This window comes from Lissotriton helveticus, chromosome 1_1, assembly GCF_964261635.1.
Source record: "Lissotriton helveticus chromosome 1_1, aLisHel1.1, whole genome shotgun sequence".
NCBI lineage: Eukaryota > Metazoa > Chordata > Amphibia > Caudata > Salamandridae > Lissotriton > Lissotriton helveticus.
The window spans coordinates 1,895,507,486-1,895,526,845 of record NC_136057.1 but is presented as its reverse complement, the minus strand read 5'-3'; the positions used below and the strand labels follow the sequence as shown (position 1 = coordinate 1,895,526,845).

At 44.7% G+C, this 19,360-nt stretch overlaps 1 protein-coding gene across 7 annotated transcripts in view; it reads left to right on the top strand.

The window, feature by feature from the left end:
• Window positions 1-19,360, top strand: part of PRG4 (proteoglycan 4) — a 415,676-nt gene that overhangs the window by 316,008 nt on the left and 80,308 nt on the right. For 5 of the 7 annotated variants that reach the window (XM_078642714.1, XM_078642681.1, XM_078642696.1 and 2 more), the window contains one exon: window positions 5,967-6,125. The exons of 1 other annotated variant lie outside the window; for it this stretch is intronic. In XM_078642714.1, the coding sequence (XP_078498840.1) occupies window positions 5,967-6,125 (159 nt within the window). Of the gene's footprint in view, window positions 1-5,966; window positions 6,126-7,112; window positions 10,128-19,360 lie in introns of those variants that run through there. One more of the 7 variants, XM_078642659.1, reaches the window with a different exon arrangement.

Here is a 19,360-nt window from a genome sequence, read left to right as displayed (position 1 = left end):
ACTTTCAGCAAGAAATAACTCCACCTGGAGCTATTATGATGTGACAGATGAAAATCCCAAAGTACTGCTCTGACTGTGAGGTTCACGGTGTCCGGCCCGGAGTCACATACACCCCAAAAAAACAGTACCTTGGCAAATGATAAAAATAAAGACAGTGCACGGCATCGGAGAAGTGATGCTTCATTGGTGCTGGGTGGCATTGGTTCCGTACGACCACAGCAGAGGTGAGGTGTCAGTTCCTTACAGCGATGCAGGGTTGATGGATTCAGGAGGTCACCCACGTCAGGTATCAGCTCTGCCATGATGAAGCAATGGTGAGGTCGGGGCTGCGGTGCAAGTCGGGGCAGTGCGTCATGAGCGTCACAAGTGGTCCCATGGCTCCAGTGCAGGCAGAGACTGTTTTGGAGTCTATACGGTGCGGCTATGGCAGGCGTCGGGGCTGCGGTGCAAGTTGGGGCGATGAATCGCGCACTTCACGAGTGGTGCCAACGGCTTTCTTTGCAGGTCGCCGCATCGCTCGCTGGCGTCGGTGTTGCTATTTCTCTCTGAGGCAGCTGAAACAGCAGTTCCAGGGGCAGGAAGACAGAGGGGATCAATTCTTTGTGTTCCTTAGACTTCAGAACATGAGGCAAGCTCTACTTCAAGCCCTTGGAGATCTTCTTAAAACAGGATACACAGCAAAGTCTTTGTCCTCTCCTTGGCAGAAACAGCCACTGCAGGCCAACCCCAGACAGCGCACAGCAACAGGGCAGCACTTCTCCTTCAGCTTTCCCCCCAGCTCTTCTCCTTGGCACAGTGTCCTCTTAAATCCAGAAGTATTCTAAAGTTCTGGAGTAGAGGCCCCAATATTTATACTCAATTTCTCTTGGTTCTCTTGTGGTAAAGAGGCTCTATGCTCAATCAAAACCAGTTCTGTCCTCTCTGGTCCAGCTTCCTTGCAAGAGGTGGAGACAGCATTGTGTAAGGCAGACTAGGCCCAATCAGGTGCAAGGAAATCTTCTCCCCCTACTCTAAATGCAACCCGGATCTATTCAGCCCAGCCCAGACTCCTCTAGGTAATTCAGGACACACCTCAACCCCCCGGTGGCTGTCTACAGTGAATGCATACCTCCAGCACCTGTTGCTCAAAAGCCAGACAGTCAATCCACAAACCAGCAAAGGCACACAGGATGGCTAAGTAAGAAAATACCCACTTTCTAAAAGTGGTATTTTCAAACACATAATATAAAAATCATCTTTACTAAAAGATGCATTTTTACATTCTGAGTTCAGGCATACTAAACTCCATCTTTCTATCTTCTCCCAATGGGAAGTTATACTTATAAGATGTTATAAATAAACTCCCATTCTATATTATGGGACAGATAGCCTTTCAATAGTGAAAAATTAAATACCCTGCATTTCACTATCAGGACATGTCACACACATCAGTACATGTCTTACCTTTCACATACACTGCACCCTGCCCACAGGGGTACCTTGGGTCTACCTTAGGGGTTGCTCACATGTAATAAAAGGGAAGATTAGGGCCTGGCAAGTGGGTGCATTTGCCAGGTCAACATGGCAGTAGAGACTGCAGGTCTGAGAACCCTTTGAAAGGCTGCCTGTGTGGGTAGCACAATCAGTGCTGCAAGTCTACTAGCAGCATTTAATTTACAGGCCCTGGGCACACACAGTACACTGTACTAGGGACTTAGTAACAAATCAAGTAAGCCAATCATGGAAACACTCATTCATAACAACAATTTACACAGAGAGCATATGCACTTTAGCACTGATTAGCTGTAAATTGAGCAGAGTCCTAATACCAACAAAAACAGGATAAAACAGGAGGCCAAAAAGCAGAAAGTCAGGTCTAATAATCCCCTAAAAATATGTAACTGAAACAAAAATTACCTGGTCTCATATACAGCTCTGAACTTAAAAAATGACAGGCAAAGCTAAAGGACCAAGAAAATTCCTCCCAGCGTAATAATCTGTGGGATTGATAGAAATGCTTGGAAACAACAAGTCATTGACAAATACAATCTCGGAGCTGATTATACATTCTGTCCTGAATCAAGGAAATGTAAATGACTGGTTGATCAATGTGGCCCAACGTATTCCTGGCAGCCCAACTAAAACAAGACAAAAGCCAAAGATAAATATATACATTCAGGATTATCTGATTAAAAAAAGAGTGCTACATTTGGCAATGAAAACAATATCACCTACATTTCTTTTTTTTTTTTTTTTTTTTTTTTTTTTGAAAAACCTTTATTGTGCATAAAAAGAAACAATTACGGGCCTACAACCAGCAGGCCGGCCACGGAGATTATAAGCACAGGTGCGAGCAACGCGGTTACACAGCGGCAGCAGGCAAGATAGCAGCAATTAGGAACAGTTACATTGAATGGATTCATGCCGCCAAGTAGAAGAAGCATTGAAGGTTAAATTTCTAAAGTTTCGATTGAAATATGAATCAGTAAAGAATAGAGTCAAGGAGAACTGAGTCCGGACTGTAGCTACATAACAGGAGCAGGCGGCATTAATAAGAACAACAGTAGGAAGAACACCCCGTCAATATGGCAGTACAATACAAAACAACAGTAAATGCAGTCCATAGTTACGCACCACCCTAAGTGCCACCCACTTCCTTCAAATCCCTATTGCAGACCCAGAACTGAAACCAGCACAAGAAAGCGCAGAAATTAGAGAAATAAGGCCCATAGAAACTAAAAAGAGAAAAACTAAATCTACCCCCCCACCCTACAACAATCCGGAGGCTACGGCCTACCCCCCCCCGGCAAAGTGCCTGTCGCCCAGTAAAGAGCCCGAAATATAGAAGAAGAGAAGAGAAAGAAGGAAAGAGAAGAAAAGAAAGATAGTCACACTTGAAATATCGGGAGGAAGAAGAGAACCAGCCATTCTACCACTCCCAAAAGAGAAAAGGAAACGGGAGGAGGAGCCCTAACACTAACAAGATTCCCGGTCTCCCAGCCAAGTAAAGCCCCTTTCACCGAATGAAACAATAATATCGAGAAGTACACACAACCAAAAGGAGAATGGAATCAAAGACATCCGGGACCCCGAGCCAGTAATGGAATGACCACCCCGTCCATAAGGGCAATAGCAGGATACGCAAAGACCCACCCCACAGGCAAAAAATACCAGGATAAACATCAGTAGCAGAACAAACGTGGGGAGCTACAATCATTACATACGCCAGAGAGGCGGCACAGTTCGAGATCGTACCAGCTAGTCTAACAAAAGTGAACCCCCGGAGACCCCCATCGCTAATCAGGTCGCGAAGCGACCACTACACCATGACGCCCAGCAGAAACCCGCCCCGGTCGGAACAAAAACAAAATGGCCGTCCTAATAAGAACTCAAACAAAGGAGAGCAAGATGGACGCCACCCTAAACAAATAGCCCCCCAGCCACAATAAACCCCCACGACCAGCAGGCAGGAACCAGAGAGAGCGTGGCGGAGCCGATTGCCCGCAAATTACCAGGGTAGCCAGTATATGGTGCCGACCGTGCCGTTGACAAAGGACACAATATCACGAATGACGCCATGATTGGAAAGCAGAACCACCACTAACAATAATAGAAACAGATGGGGGAAAAACAAACCACACCATACATAGGATCAATGTAGTCAGTACGTACAACATTCCAACCCCAATCCCCACCTGGCAAGACACAACCCGGAATACGACTCACCCCATCTCGATCTCAGGAGCCCCCCCGATCCCAGCCCACGATGCATACCGCCCCACCCCTTCAGTAAAATAACCCATGCTAGAAAGCCGGAGGAGGGCCCAGTACAGTCAGTCCTGGTAAATCCCGCTATGCAGTACATTCCCATCTCGTGAAATAAAGAAACAGTAACAGTCTCATTTACGGTATGAAACGGGGCGAAACAGCCCGGTTCGCATAATCCAACGCATAGTTATAAGTGTTCCAATCCGAGTCCCCGCCAGCTTGTCAGTCCCGGTCATGAAACAGAGGTTTTTCAGCCCTGGCCAGTACGTGACAGTCCCCTTAAGCACAGTGTCCGAGGAGGGCCCGATCCAAACAAAACCGGGAAGTAAAATGGCCACCGTCGATGAAGAAGTGGGAGGCAAGGACAAAATGGAGGTCCGAAGGCATCAGCCGGGCCACAGGAAAGCAGGAGAAGTACAATCAAACTCACAAGCCGACATACAATCCGTCGCTGGGAAGGAGGCAATCGGGAGGCAGCAGTCTCAAGGGGATACAGTTGCAACGTGGACAGAGGTTGGGGAAACAGCAACATCCCCACAAACAAAGTCGCAGATGGTAGCAACAATGTATCCCCGGTCATACTGTCAGACCGCCATTCACAGGAGTCGTGGTATCGAAAGATAATCCTCACCTCCCCTTCAGCGCTCGGCACCACGACATCCCTTTCCGCATCTGACAAAGTCGATCCAGCACAGTGCCAAGAGGCGGCCGATCGGACCCCCTCCGACCGCCACGCTGCACCGTCGCCCTCCTTGCCGGAGAGTGCACGCCATTCCGCCCCGAGCTCAACTAGCGCATCAAAGATATCCCGGCAGGCCGACTTTGTATGCAAGCACCGCTGCTCTTCAGCGCGGGACAATGTGCACAGCGCGGCCCCCAAGCCGATGTCGGGCAGGGGGTTGCTGGTACGAGGCAAGATTACAGTCGCCGCTGTAGAGAGGTCAGCCGCCATTTCCAATGCCTCGGGAGGGGCACAACAGGAGGGGGGGCGATTACAGTCTCAAAGGGTTCGGGTCCGGGCAAGTATGGCACACAGTTCCGGAGCGTAGCAAGGGATAGCACACTGCCGCCGTGTTGCAAGTCAGGGCAGCCCAGGGGCGACCCACTCACACTGGACAGCGCAGGTCAGCCTCAGCAAGGGGGACGATCGCAACAAAGGAACTCCCCAGCACCGTGTGCCGATCGCACGGGTCGGGGCGCCCAGGCGCATCGAAAGGGATCCGTCCGACCCCCCCAGCGACGGCGCCACAAAGGAATGGATCCACGCCTCCAGGGCTCAACGGGCCGGAGCAGGTCTGGAGGTCCACTGCGGCAGGGAGCGACACAGGTCTCAGAGCCTGGACACGGAGACCGCCGCCATTCACGACGATATCTCCGGAAATCTGGCAGGTAGGGACCTCGGCGGAACACTGGAAGTTTCAGTGCAATCTTAGCTACGTTCCGATGTGGTGCGAGGCCGGATTCGCGGGCAGGATATAGGTGCGGAACGCACAAGCTTGCGGAGCCGGGAATCGAGCGTCCGTTCAGGTCGCCATCTTGGCTCCTCCCCTCACCTACATTTCTTGATGGTTACTCTTCGCATTTTTTTCCTGATTTGGCATTTGAGACCGAAAAAGCTTTGAGAGTTTTGTTCCCTGCTTTTAAGTAGAATGTTACACAGGATGAGATTATATAAAACTTAAAATTAAAGTTGTTGCATTAGGAAAAGTATCACATTTTCTAATTACTACATCTGGTAAAAAAGAAGGCAACAACTAATGTAGAAGGCCTGAAATGACCCTATGCAGAAAAGGGATGACCAAGCAGTAAATATAATGTATGTGTGTCCTGGCTGGAAATTGATTCCTGTGAACATTTAATAAAAAACAGTTAATGAGGAAGACCAAGCAGAGAGCAATACAGTTTTCATGCTGACTCATTATAATTTGTCTGATTAAATGTTCATTTTGATAAATCCATTAAAACTAAATATGCAAACAGGCATTATTTAAAATAAATGAGAATGAGGGCAGGTCTGTGGCACTTCAGGCTCTCGGTTTCCTAGGATTGTAGCCATTTACTATGTTTACACACAAACTGCTTCACTCTCTTTAAAAGGCAAGGGCATTTACAGTTGGGTTGCGTTTATTGCAAATATACAAAAATGTTTTATTTTTGCAAAAAAACTATGATAGACAGGAATAGTAAGAAGATCAGCTCTAACTATGTTTTCCTCATAGGAAAGGACACACCAACTCCTTCATCATCAACTAAGAAGCCACCAGGGACAACACCTACGAAAGGTGCTCCTCCCGAAGAAGATGGCAGTGGAATGGTGTTTTCAGACTCTCCTACTTTGCCACTTCCTAGCACACAAATGTCAACAATGGGAGAAAAAGGTACTGATCAAACTTCTTTACCAGCAGGTCATACTGGTACAGCATCTTCTCCCTTACCAGCTAGGATGTCTACACCCTTTGAAGCAGTCACTGACAAAATGGAATTGTCAACAAAGAGCATTAGCACATCAACAGAATCAAAACCTTCATTTCCTAAGGCTACAACTACAGAAACTACAACTGTTGGTCAATTATTGACAACTTTATCCATTTCTGGGACTAGTACAAAGCAGCCGTTGAGTACCTCATCTAATGAGAAAAACAGTACAGAACAATCACAGAGAAATACAGCAACGATGGCAATCAGTACAAACCAGCCACAGAAAACTACAGTTACTGAAGAAGCTAATACAGAGAAGCCATCTAAAATGATAACTACAGAGAGAGCCAGCAATGAGAAATCACGGGGAACTACATCTGCTGAGGGGACAAGTACAGAGGAACCACACAGAACTACAGGTACTGATGGAACCAGTACAAACAAGCCTCACAAAACTACCCATACTGAGGGAACCAGTATAGCACAGACACAGATAACTACTGCTACGAAGGGAACCAGTACCCAGCAGCCACCGAAAACAACAGGCTCTGAGGGAACTAGCACAGAGCTGTCACAGAAACTAAAAACAACAGAGGGAATGAGCAGCGAACAATCACAGAGATCTCTGTCTACAGAGGGTATGAGGACAGAGCCACCACATCGAACCACAGGTACTGAGGGAACCAGAACAAACCAGCCACATAAAACTACAAGCTCTGAGGGAACCAGTACTGAGCAGGCATGGATAACTACAGCTACCAAAGGAACCCGTACTGAGCAGCCACTTAAAAGTACAAGTAAAGAAACTAGTACTGAGCAATCACAGAGAACTATGGGTACTGAGGGAACCAGCACTGAGCAGCCACAGCCAACTACAGTCACACAGAGAACCATTACCAAGCAACCACAGAGAACTACAGGTACTGAAGGAACAAGTCCTATATGGCCAAAGAACCCTACAGCTACAAAGGCAACTAATTCTGAGAAGTTACAAACTACAGCAGCTCCAGGGGGAACTAGTGCAGAGCAGAGAATGATATCTACAAGTACTGAGGGGACCATTATAACACAACCATCAATAGCCATTGCAACCAAGGAAACCAGAACAGAACAGCCTCCAAAAACTATTGCTACTGAAGGAAACAATGCTGAGCAGCAACCGGTCTCTACAACTGCTGGAGTAACTACCAGTGAGCAACCACAGAGGACAGCATTCACAGTAGGAATCAGTACTGAGCAGTCACACAGTACTACAGATACTGAGGGGCCTGGTACTGAGCACCCCCAGAGATCTGCAACTAAAAAGGGAACTAGTACTGAGCAGCCACAGACAACTGTGGCCACAGAGGGAACTAGTACAGAACAGTCACAGAGGACTACAGCCACTGAGGAATCTAGTATTGAGCAGTCACTTAGATCAGCAGTTACTACAGCAACTAGTACAGATCAGTCAGCAAATACAAAGGAGCCAGTGGGAACCAGTATGCAGCAGCTACAAGCAACTACAGCTATCAAGGTAATCAGTACAGAGCAGCCACAAAATAGTGCAGTCACAGATATAGACCGTACAGAGCAGACAAAGATACCTACAGGCATGGAGGGAACTAGTACAGAGCAGCCACTAAGAATTACAACTAATAAAGGGGAAGGTACAGAGCAGCCAGAAACAGCCACGGCTACTGAGAGAAAAAGCACAGAGCAACCTCTGAAAACTACAGGTATGGAAGGAATGAGTACAGAGCAGTCATTGATAACTACAGCTACCAAGGGAACCGGTACAGAGCAAGCAGGGACAACTACAGTTACGGAGGAAGGTACTACTGAGCAGCTGCAGAAAACTTTAATTACTGAGGGAAGTAGTACAGAGCAGACAATAAGAACTTCAAATACTGAGGGCACTAGAACAGAGCAGCCAATACATCCTGTGACTGTTGACGAACATAGTGCAGGGGAACCTGAAACATCAACAGCTATTCAGATAAAAAGTACAGCGCAACCTCTGAACACTACAGGTATGGAAGGAATGAGTACAGAGCAGCCATTGGTAACTACAGCTACCAAGGCAACCAGTACAGAGCAAGCAGGGATAACTACAGTTACTGAAGAAGGTACTACTGAGAAGCTGCAGAGAACTTTAATTACTGAGGGAAGTAGTACAGAGCAGACAATGAGAACTTCAAATACTGAGGGCACTAGAACAGAGCTGCCAATAAATCCTGTGACTGTTGAAGAACATAGTGCAGGGGAACCTGAAACATCCAAAGCTATTGAGAGAAAAAGTACAGAGCAACCTCTGAAAACTACAGGTATAGAAGGGATTAGTACAGAGCAGCCAATGATAAATACAGCTACCAAGGGAACCAGTACAGAGCAAGCAGGGACAATTACAGTTACTGAGGAAGGTACTACTGAGCAGCTGCAGAAAACTTTCATTACTGAGGGAAGTAGTACAGAGCAGACAATGAGAACTTCAAATACTGAGGGCACTAGAACAGAGCAGCCAATAAATCCTGTGACTGTTGACGAACATAGTGCAGGGGAACCTGAAACATCAACAGCTATTCAGATACAAAGTACAGAGCAACCTCTGAAAACTACAGGTATGGAAGGAATGAGTACAGAGCAGCCATTGATAACTACAGCTACCAAGGGAACCAGTACAGAGCAAGCAGGGACAACTACAGTTACTGCGGAAGGTACTACTGAGCAGCTGCAGAGAACTTTAATTACTGAGGGAAGTAGTACAGAGCAGACAACGAGAACTTCAAATACTGAGGGCACTAGAACAGAGCTGCCAATAAATCCTGTGACTGTTGAAGAACATAGTGCAGGGGAACCTGAAACACCCAAGGCTATTGAGAGAAAAAGTACAGAGCAACCTCTGAAAACTACAGGTATGGAAGGAATGAGTACAGAGCAGCCATTGATAACTACAGCTACCAAGGGAACCAGTACAGAGCAAGCAGGGAAAACTACAGTTACTGAGGAAGGTACTGCTGAGCAACTGCAGAAAACTTTAATTACTGAGGGAAGCAGTACAGAGCAGACAATGAGAACTTCAAATACTGAGGGCCCTAGAACAGAGCAGCCAAAAAATCCTGTGACTGTTGAAGAACTTAGTGCCGGGGAACCTGAAACATCAACAGCTATTCAGATAAGTCGTACAGCACAGCCACATATAAATCCTACTTCCAAGGAAACTAGTGCAAAGCAGACACCAAAAACTACAGCCACTGAGGGAAACAGTACTGAGCTGCCACAGGCAGGTACAAGTACTATGGGAACAAGTACTGAGCAGCCACAGAAGACTATAGTCACAGAAGGAGCTAGTACTCTGCCGCTACAGAGAACTAGGAGTACAATTGAAATTAGTACTGAGCAGCCACAGAGAACTATAGAAAATGAGGGAACTAATACACAGCAGCCACAGAGAACTGCAAGTACTGAGAGGACTACTACTGAGCTTCTGCAGTCTACTACATCTACCAAGGGAACGAGCAAAGAAGAACCACAGGAAACTACAGCTAAAGGGAGAACCAGCACAGAGCAGACAAAGAGAACTACAGAAACAGTGGGACCTAGTATTAAGCTGCCACTTACAACCACAACCATTGAAGGAAAAGATACAGGGCAATCGGAAACCCCTAAAGCTACTGAGAGGGACAGTATAGCCACTCAAGGAACAAACACAAATCTATTTCTAGAAACTACAGCAGATATTGAAACACAGACATCACTGCAGACTCTGGCTAATAGTGAAATCATTACAGAAGAAATATTGACAGTACCAGCTATGAGCACAGAAAATGTAGGGAGCACAACAGCTACTAGGGACACAAGCTTACCACATTCATCATACACACCAGGAATTGAGGACACAAGCACAGAAAATACATTGGCAACAGCAGCCGAGGAAGAGGCGGACAAAGAACTGTCACAGACACCTACAACGGACCAGACAGGTAACAACTATTTGTTGAGTGATACAACTACTAGGCAAACAAGTACTGATTATTCAATTACGAGTTTTGTTACTAGGGAAACAAGTACTGTACAACTAATCACAAACACAACTACTAAAGAAACAGGTTCAGCACTAATGAATACTACTATTACAGACAGGAGTGCAGAAGGCTCCATGACAATTACAGCTATTGAGGAGAAAGACTCAGAACATATACTAACAACACAAACCACTAATGGCACAGTTAAAGAACATCCAATGGAAGCCCTGCCTGCCCTGGAAGTAAATACAGACAGTTCTCTGAGAGAGTTAACTAGTATAAGAAAAGGGCCAGCGAATACACCAAAAGCTAAGGTGACCAAAGAAGCAGTGAATGACCATACATTGGCAACTTTATCCATTCAAGAAACCAGTTCTGTACATCCATCCAGATTTCCTACCGACCAAGATGTGACAACAAAAATGTCTTTAATGACTTTGGCTCCTAGGGACAGAAATGCCACTAATCCATCAAACCCTCCAATGACTGAGGAAATTGGTACAGAAAACATTTTGGTGTCTTCAGCTACAAAGGTTACAAGTACAGAAGATACTTCAAGCAGTCCAAAGGCTAAGGTCGACATTTTAGAGCATTTGCTAACAACTTTGTTGACTAATGAGGTAAACGTGACATATCAATTGTCAACAATAGAAGCTAATGAAGCCAAACTAGAACTCTCACCCACAATGTCACCATTTATGGAGACAAGCACTGAACAGTTAGTGGTGACCTCAACTATTAAGAAGGGACATATTGACCATACATTGAGCAATCTGCCTTCTAAGGAAGAAGGTACAGAGTATTCATCACCACCGACATCAACTAAGAAATCAAGTATAGAACATTTAGTACCCCCATCCTCTTCCAATGAAACAAGTGCTGAACTTTCAGCAACCCCATCACCTTTTAAGGAAACAAACCCTGGACCTTCATTGACACCTTTTGAGGAAGTGAGTGCAGATCGTTCATTGACACCATCACCTTCAAAGGAAGCAAGTGTAGAGCTTTTACCAACACCATCTCCTTTTAATGCAGCAAGTGTGGAACTTTCATCGACACCCTCAGCTTCTAATAAAGCCAGTGCGGTGCTTTCATCATTTCCTTCTAAGGAGATCAGTGTAGAGTTTTCCTCAACACCTTCAAAGTTCAGAGAAGCAACTTCAGAGCTCTTATTAACACCTTTCTCTGCTAAGGAAGCAAGTGCAGAGCTTTCATCGACACATGCTCCTTGGAAGGAAGCAAGGACTGGTGTTTATTTGCCAACTGTTCTTTCTAAGGAAGCAATTGCAGATGTTTCTCCAACACCCTCTTCTATGGAAGCAAGTGATGCACGTTTATCAATACCTTCTCCTTCTAATGCGGCAAGTGCAGGCATTTTGTCAACACAATCTAAGGAGGTGGGTGTAGATATTTCAACACATGTCCCTTCTAAGGAAACAACTGTAGAACATTTAATGATAACCTTTTCTACAAGGGAAGCAATTGCAATGCTTTCATCAACACATGCTCCGTCTAAGGAAGCAGAGCCATCCATGACATCTTCCCCTTCTAATGAATCAACTGAAGAACATTCATCAACTGCAGAACATTCACCAATAACTTTTTCTTCTAAGGAAGCAACTACGGAGCATTCATTGAAACCATCACCTTCTAAAGAAGCAGGTGCAGCGCTTTCATCAACACCTTCTACGGAAGAGGGTGTACAACTTTCATCAACACCTTCTCCTCCTAAGCAAGGTAATGCAGAGTTTTCATTGATGCCTTTAACTACTAAGGAAGCAAGTGCAATGCTTGTATCGACACATGCTCCTTCTAAGGAAGCAGATACGGAGATTTCTTTGACACCCTCTCCTAAGGAATCAAGTGCAGAGGTTTTATCAACACAATCTTCTTCTTCTCGGGAAGAAACTGCAGAACTTTCTTCGACACCAGTTCCTTCTAAGGATACAAGTGAAGAGTTTTCAGCAACTACAACTAAAGAAGCAAGAACAGAGCTTTCCTTGACACATTCTGCTTCAAAGGAAGCACCCATAGAGAATTCACCGACACTGTATCCTTCTAAGGAAGTAAGTAAAGAGATTTCATCAACACCTGCTCCTTCTAAGGAGGCAGGTAACCAGGTTTTCTCTACCCCTTCTAAGGATGTGGGTGTAGATCTTTCATTAGCACATTCCTCTTCTAAGGAAGCAACTGTAGAGCTTTTGATAACACCTTTTCCTACAAAGGAAGCGAGTGAAGAGTTTTCATCGACACATGCCCCTTTTAAGGAAGCAAGAACAGATTTTTCCTTAATATCTTCTCCCTATGAGGATGCAACCAGGGAGATTTCATTGATACCTTCTTCTACAGAAGCAAGGGCTTCATCCACACCAACCCATTCTAAAGACACAACAGCAGCGCTTTCATCAACACCTGCTCATTTTAAGGATACAGCTACAGTGCTTTCAGCAACTGCTTCGAAGGAAAAAAGTACAGTGCTGTCCTTGAATTCTTCTTTGTCTTCTAAAGAAGCACTTGAAGAGCATTCAGCAACACCTTATCCTTCCAAGGAGGCAAATGAAAGGCTTTTATCAAGTCCTTCATCTTCTAAAGAAGCAGTTTCAGAACCTTCACCCTCTCAGGAAGCAAGTGTAGCACTTTCATCAACACTTTCATCTTCTAAGAAGCTGGTCACAGAGATTTCATCAATACCATCTACGAAGGTAAGCGCAGACCTGTCATTGACACCATCATCGTCTAACGAAGCAAATACAGAGCTTTCCTCTACTCCATCACCTTCTAAGGATGCAAGTTCGGATCTTTCATATACATCTTTAGCTTCTACGGAATCAAATGCAGTGCTTTTAGTGACACCTTCCCCTTTCATGGAAGTAACTGCCGAGTTTTCATATACACTATCATCTCCAATGGACACAAATACAGAGCTTCTAACATCAGCTTCCAAGGAAGCAAGTGCAGAGCCTCCATCTGCACCATCAGCTTCCAAGGAAGCAAGTGCAGAGCTTCCATCTACACCATCAGCTTCCAAGGAAGCAAGTACAGAGCTTCCATCTACACCATCAGCTTCCAAGGAAGCAAGTGCAGAGCTTCCATCTACACCATCAGGTTCCAAGGAAGCAAGTGCAGAGCTTCCATCTACACCATCACCTTCAAAGGAAGCAAGTGCAGAGCTTTCATCTACATTATCAGTTTCCACGGAAGCAACTGCAGAGCTTCCATCAACATCATCAGCTTCTCAACAAGCAAGTGCAGAGCTTCCATCTACACCATCATCTTCCAAGGAAACAAGTGCAGAGCTTCCATCTACACCATCAGTTTCCAAGGAAGCAAGTGCAGAGCTTCCATCTACACCATCAGCTTCCAAGGAAGCAAGTGCAGAGCTCAAATCTACACCATCAGCTTCCACGAAAGCAAGTGCAGAGCTTCAATCTACACCATCAGTTTCCAAGGAAGCAGGTGCAGAGCTTCCATCTACATCATCAGTTTCTCAACAAGCAACTGCAGAACTTCCATCTACACCATCAGCTTCCAAGGAAGCAAGTGCAGAGCTTCCATCTACACCATCAGTTTCCAAGGAAGCAAGTGCAGTGCTTCCATCTACACCATCATCTTCCAAGGAAACAAGTGCAGAGCTTCCATCTACACCATCAGTTTCCAAGGAAGCAAGTGCAGAGCTTCGATCTACACCATCAGCTTCCAAGGAAGCAAGTGCAGAGCTTCCATCTACACCATCAGTTTCCACGGAAGCAAGTGCAGAGCTTCCATCAACATCATCAGCTTCTCAACAAGCAACTTCAGAGCTTCCATCTACACCATCAGCTTCCAAGCCATCAGCTTCCGGGGAAGCAAGTGCAGAGCTTCCATCTACAGCATCAGCTTCCAAGGAAGCAAATGCAGGGCTTCCATCTACACCATCAGTTTCCACGGAAGAAAGTGCAGAGCTTCCATCAACATCATCAGCTTCTCAACAAGCAACTGCAGAGCTTCTAGCTACACCATCAGCTTCCAAGGAAGCAAGTGCAGAGCTTACATCTACACCATCAGTTTCCAAGGAAGCAAGTGCAGAGCTTCCATCTACACCATCAGTTTCCAAGGAAGCAAGGGCAGAGCTTCCATCAACATCATCAGCTTCTCAACAAGCAACTGCAGAGCTTCCAGCTACACCATCAGCTTCCAAGGAAGCAAGTGCAGAGCTTACATCTACACCATCAGTTTCCAAGGTAGCTAGTGCAGAGCTTCCATCTACACCATCAGTTTCCACGGAAGCAAGTGCAGAGCTTCCATCAACATCATCAGCTTCTCAACAAGCAACTGCAGAGCTTCCATCTACACCATCAGATTCCAAGGAAGCAAGTGCAGAGCTTACATCTCCACCATCAGCTTCCAAGAAAGCAAGTGCAGAGCTTCCATCTACACCATCAGCTTCCAAGGAAGCAAGTGCAGAGCTTCCATCAACATCATCAGCTTCTAAACAAGCAGCTGCAGAGCCTTCATCTACACTATTACCTTTTAAGGAAGCAAGTGAAGAACTTTCATCTACACCATCAGTTTCTAAGGAAGCAAGTGCAAAGCTTCCATCCACACCATCAGCTTCTAAACAAGCAGCTGCAGAGTCTTCATCTACACTATCGCCTTCTAAGGAAGCAAGTGAAGAGCTTTCATCTACTGTGTCACTGTCTAAGGAGACAAGTGTCGTGTTTCCGTCAGCACCATCTCCCTCTAAGCAAGAAAACACAGAGATTACACCTACACAGTCACCTTCTGGAAAAGCAATTGCAGACCTTTCGGCAACAACTTCTACTGAGGTGGCTGTAGATCTTTCATCAATTCCTTCCCCTTCTAAGGAAGCAACTGCACAAGTTTCATTGACACCTTCTCCTTCTCAGGAAACTAGTGCAGAGCGTTCATCCTCATCATCCCCTTCCAAGGAAACAATTGCAGAGCTTTCATCTGTTCCTGCTACTTCTGAGGCTGCAAGTGTGTCATTTTCAGCAGCACCTTCTAAAGAAGAAAGAACAGAGCCTTCCTCAACACTTTCTTCTTCAAAGGAAGCATCTGCAAAGCATTCACCAACACCTTATTATCCTAAGGAATCAAATACAGAGTCTTCATCAACACCTCCACCTTCCAAAGAAACAAGTGCTGATATATCATTGTCACCTTCTCCTTCTGAGGAAGCAAACTCAGAACTTTCATTGACACCATCCCCTTCTCGAGAAGCAAATATAGAGCTTTCATTGGCACCTTCCCCTTCTAAAGAAGCAAGTGCAGTGCTTTCAGCAACACTTTCTACGGAAGCAAGTGCAGAGCCCTCGTCAACAGCTTCATCTTCTAGTCAAGCAAGAGAAGAGCTTTCAGTGACACCTTCTGTGAAAGGTAGTGCACTACACTTAACACCGTCCCCTTCTAAGGATACAATTGCAGAGAATATAACACCTTCACCTTCTAAAGAAAAAAGTGCTGATATATCATTGTCACCTTCTCTTTCTGAGGAAGCAAACTCAGGACTTTCATTGACACCATCACCTTCTCGGAAAGCAAATACAGAGCTTTCACTGGCACCTTCCCCTTCTAAAGAAGCACGTGCTGTGCTTTCAGCAACACTTTCTAAGGAAGCAAGTGCAGAGCCCCCGTCAACAGCTTCATCTTTTACACAAGCAAGAGAAGAGCTTTCAGTGACACCGTCTGTGAAAGGTAGTGCACAACTGTCAACATCGTCACCTTCTAAGGATACAAGTGCAGAAAATGTAACACCTTCACCTTCTCAAGTAGTCATTACCATTGAAGAATGGTTTTCTATACCTTCACCTTCCAAGAAAGCAAGTATAGAGCTTTCATCTACAATCCCACCTTTTCAAAAAGCAACTGCAGAGCTTTTGCCAACACCTTCGCCCTCTGGGGAGGCAAGTGTAGAGCTTTCAGTACTACCCTCTAAGGAAGCAATTACCAAGTCTTCATCGATATCTTTGCCTTCTGAGGAAGAACGTGCAGAAAAATCAACACAGTCACTATCCGAAGAAACAGGTACAGAGCATTTGCCAACATCTTTAACTTCTAAAGAAGCAAATGCAGAACTTTCTGTGACACCATCCTCTTCAATGGAAGCAAGTGCAGAGTCGTCATCAACAGCTTCGCCTTTAAAAGAAACAAGTGCTGAACTTTCAGTGGCATCTTCTAAAGAAGCTAATGCACAACAATCAACAATGTCACCTTCTGAAAAAGTACATGCAGAGCATTTATTAACACCTACTGAGGCAGCTATTGTAGGAATTTCATCAACACCTTTACCTTCCAAGGAAGCAAGTGCAGACCTTTCATCTACACTCTCACCTTCTAAAGAAACAAATGTAAAGTTTTCATCAACACCTTCACCAATGAAGAAGGCAAACACAGAGCTTTCAGCAATTCCTTCTGAGGAAACAAGTGCAGAGGTTTCATCAAAACATTTGCCCTCTGAAGAAGCAAGTGAAGAACAATCAACACTGTCACTAACTAAGAAAAAAGGTATAGAGCTTTCATCAACACTTTCACCTTCTGGGGAAGCAAGTGCAGCACTTTCATCAACACCTTCATCCTCTATGGAATTAAGTACAGAGTTTTTGGTGACACCTTCTAAGGAAGCAGGTGCAGAGGTTTCGTTGACCCTTTCACCTTCTAAGTTAGACATTACTGCACTATCCTCAACATACTTACCGTCCAAAGAAGCAAGTGCAGAGCATATATCAACACTATCACTTTCTCAAGAAACTAGTCCAGAGCTCTCATCAAATTCTTCCATTTTTAAGGAAGAGAATACTGTAACTTCATCACCGCTGTCACCTTTTAAGGAAGCAAGTGCAGAGTTTTCAATGACTACTTCAACTTCCAAGTTAGCAGGCACAGACTCTTCACCAACACCTTCACCATCCAATGAAACAAGTACAGAACTCTCATCAGCATCATTGCCATCTAAGGAAGCAAGCGTAGAGCCTTCTACTGCACCTTCACCTTCTAAGGAAGCAAGTGCAGATCTTTCAGTAACAGCTGCTAAGGAAGCTAGTGCAGAGCTTTCAGTAACACCGTCTGTTGAAGCAGTGGCAGATCTTTCATCACTACTGCCCCCCTCTAAAGAAGCAAATGCAGAACATTCAACTCCGTCACCTTCTAAGGAACCAAGATTAGATTTGTCATCAACCTTGTCACTGTCTAAAGAAATAAGTGCAGAACTTTCATCAACACCTTCACCTTCCAAAGAATATATTGCAGAGCTGTCATCCAATCCATCACCTTCTAAAGATGAAAGTACAGTACTTCCCTCAACACTTGCACCTTCTAAGGAAGAAAATGCAGACACTTCCTCAAAACCATTGGCATCTAAAGACTCAACTACAGAACACTTAACAATGACACCATTTAAGCAATCAAGTGCAGTGTTATCATCAACAGCATCATATATTAAACAATCAGGTACAGACCTTTTGACACCCACACTCTCTGGGGAAACAATTGACAAGCGTTTATTGACACGTTACCCTTTCCACAAAATGGATGCAGACATTTTATCAACACTTTCAACTTCTCTGGAAACAAATTCAGAAGTAGCATCTCCGCCTCCTATGGGATCAAGTGAAGCACTTTCATCAACACTCAAAGAAGTGAATGCAGAACGTTCATCAACACCTTCTCAGCAAAAAAGTACAGGCCATCCCCTAATGTCTTTGGCCAACGATAAATTAACCACTGTACATTCCTTGATGACTATGTCTACTAAAGAAACAGAAAGTGAACATTCCCATTTACTTCTCACTCCTGAAGAAATTAGCACTGAAATGCATCTTGTAGTCGAAACAGCAAGTCTACTTGTCTCTACTACAAGCCAACCCAAAATCTCTGACAAAAATAATTCAAAGATAAATATTTCCACTCATACTATGAAACAAGAAATAGCACACAATTCCGATAAACTGTCTCCTGTCACAGCAAGTCCAGCATCTAACCTCCATGAGCAAAGCATAACTACCACAAAATTATACAACAGCCTCTCTGCCTCATATAATGTGACTAGTGCAATAACAGTACAAGGGCCAAGTGAAGATACATATGCACTCCCCAGTTCTCCTTCTGCTCAGTTCAAGGATGAAACATTTAGTTCACATGTAGGTACAGAAAAACAACACTCAAGTCATGTACCAAAAATAACAGAAACCACAACAAAAGTGCTGCACATAAATATTCCCTCAGTACACAGTGAAATTGACATGAACAATAGTCAGATAACCCCATCAGGAACTTTCAATAAACAAACTGATGGACCTGCAGGTACATCACAGAGCAAGGGCATCCTAAATGAATTCCCGAGTACAACCAGAATGTCCCCAAGTATTACACCTCCTTCAGAAAAGATGTTTATGTCTGAAGAACTGTACACAATTCCTTTTACATCGCTGGAAAGGATAACTGATACTAGTTCAAGTTCAAGGCTCCGAATAATCACCACGGAAACCACCAAAAGGACAACATCTATTGATCAACAATCAATTGCAACCTATGCTACTCCAGAGCAGCATGCAGATAATGACAGTTTAATTAGTTCAGCCTTCACACATTTAGAAATAACAAACTCCACTGCTGTTCCATCACACACCTGGACTTTGCTGTCTGGTAGTGCAGAAAATTCTTTTCCTGCAAGTCCAAGTCCTAAAAACCTCAATGACATTATGGATAGGAAAACAACAGCAACGCTTTCAACTGCGTCATATTTGCATCACATTTCCTTCAAGCCCTCAGTAATTTCCCTCATTACAAAAGATAAGCCAACTACAGGTTCTGTCAATTCTTCTGAAGGACCTGTTGCTCTGTCAAGAACATTAAGTTCAAGCAAGATTCAATCTAGCTCACTAGCAAAAGACTTAGTGAGCCACCACCCTGCTGTAAGGATGACCGCAACAACCGGAAGATATGTAGATGAGAGGGTTACGACACTTAGAGAAGGCCTAAACACCATAAAGAAATTTATGAATATGCCTTCTCTGTCAACCACCAGTGGTACAGAAAAGAGAGAGCACTCAACAGAGAGGCCATTAATTGTTGATAGAGTTGCCTTCGAGAAGGAAGCTCCAAGGGTTACTTCATCAAGACCAAAGACTCCGACGGGAATTCCTGCTGCCAGCACAACATTAGGTTCAATTTACCATGACACTAGAGTACTTGTA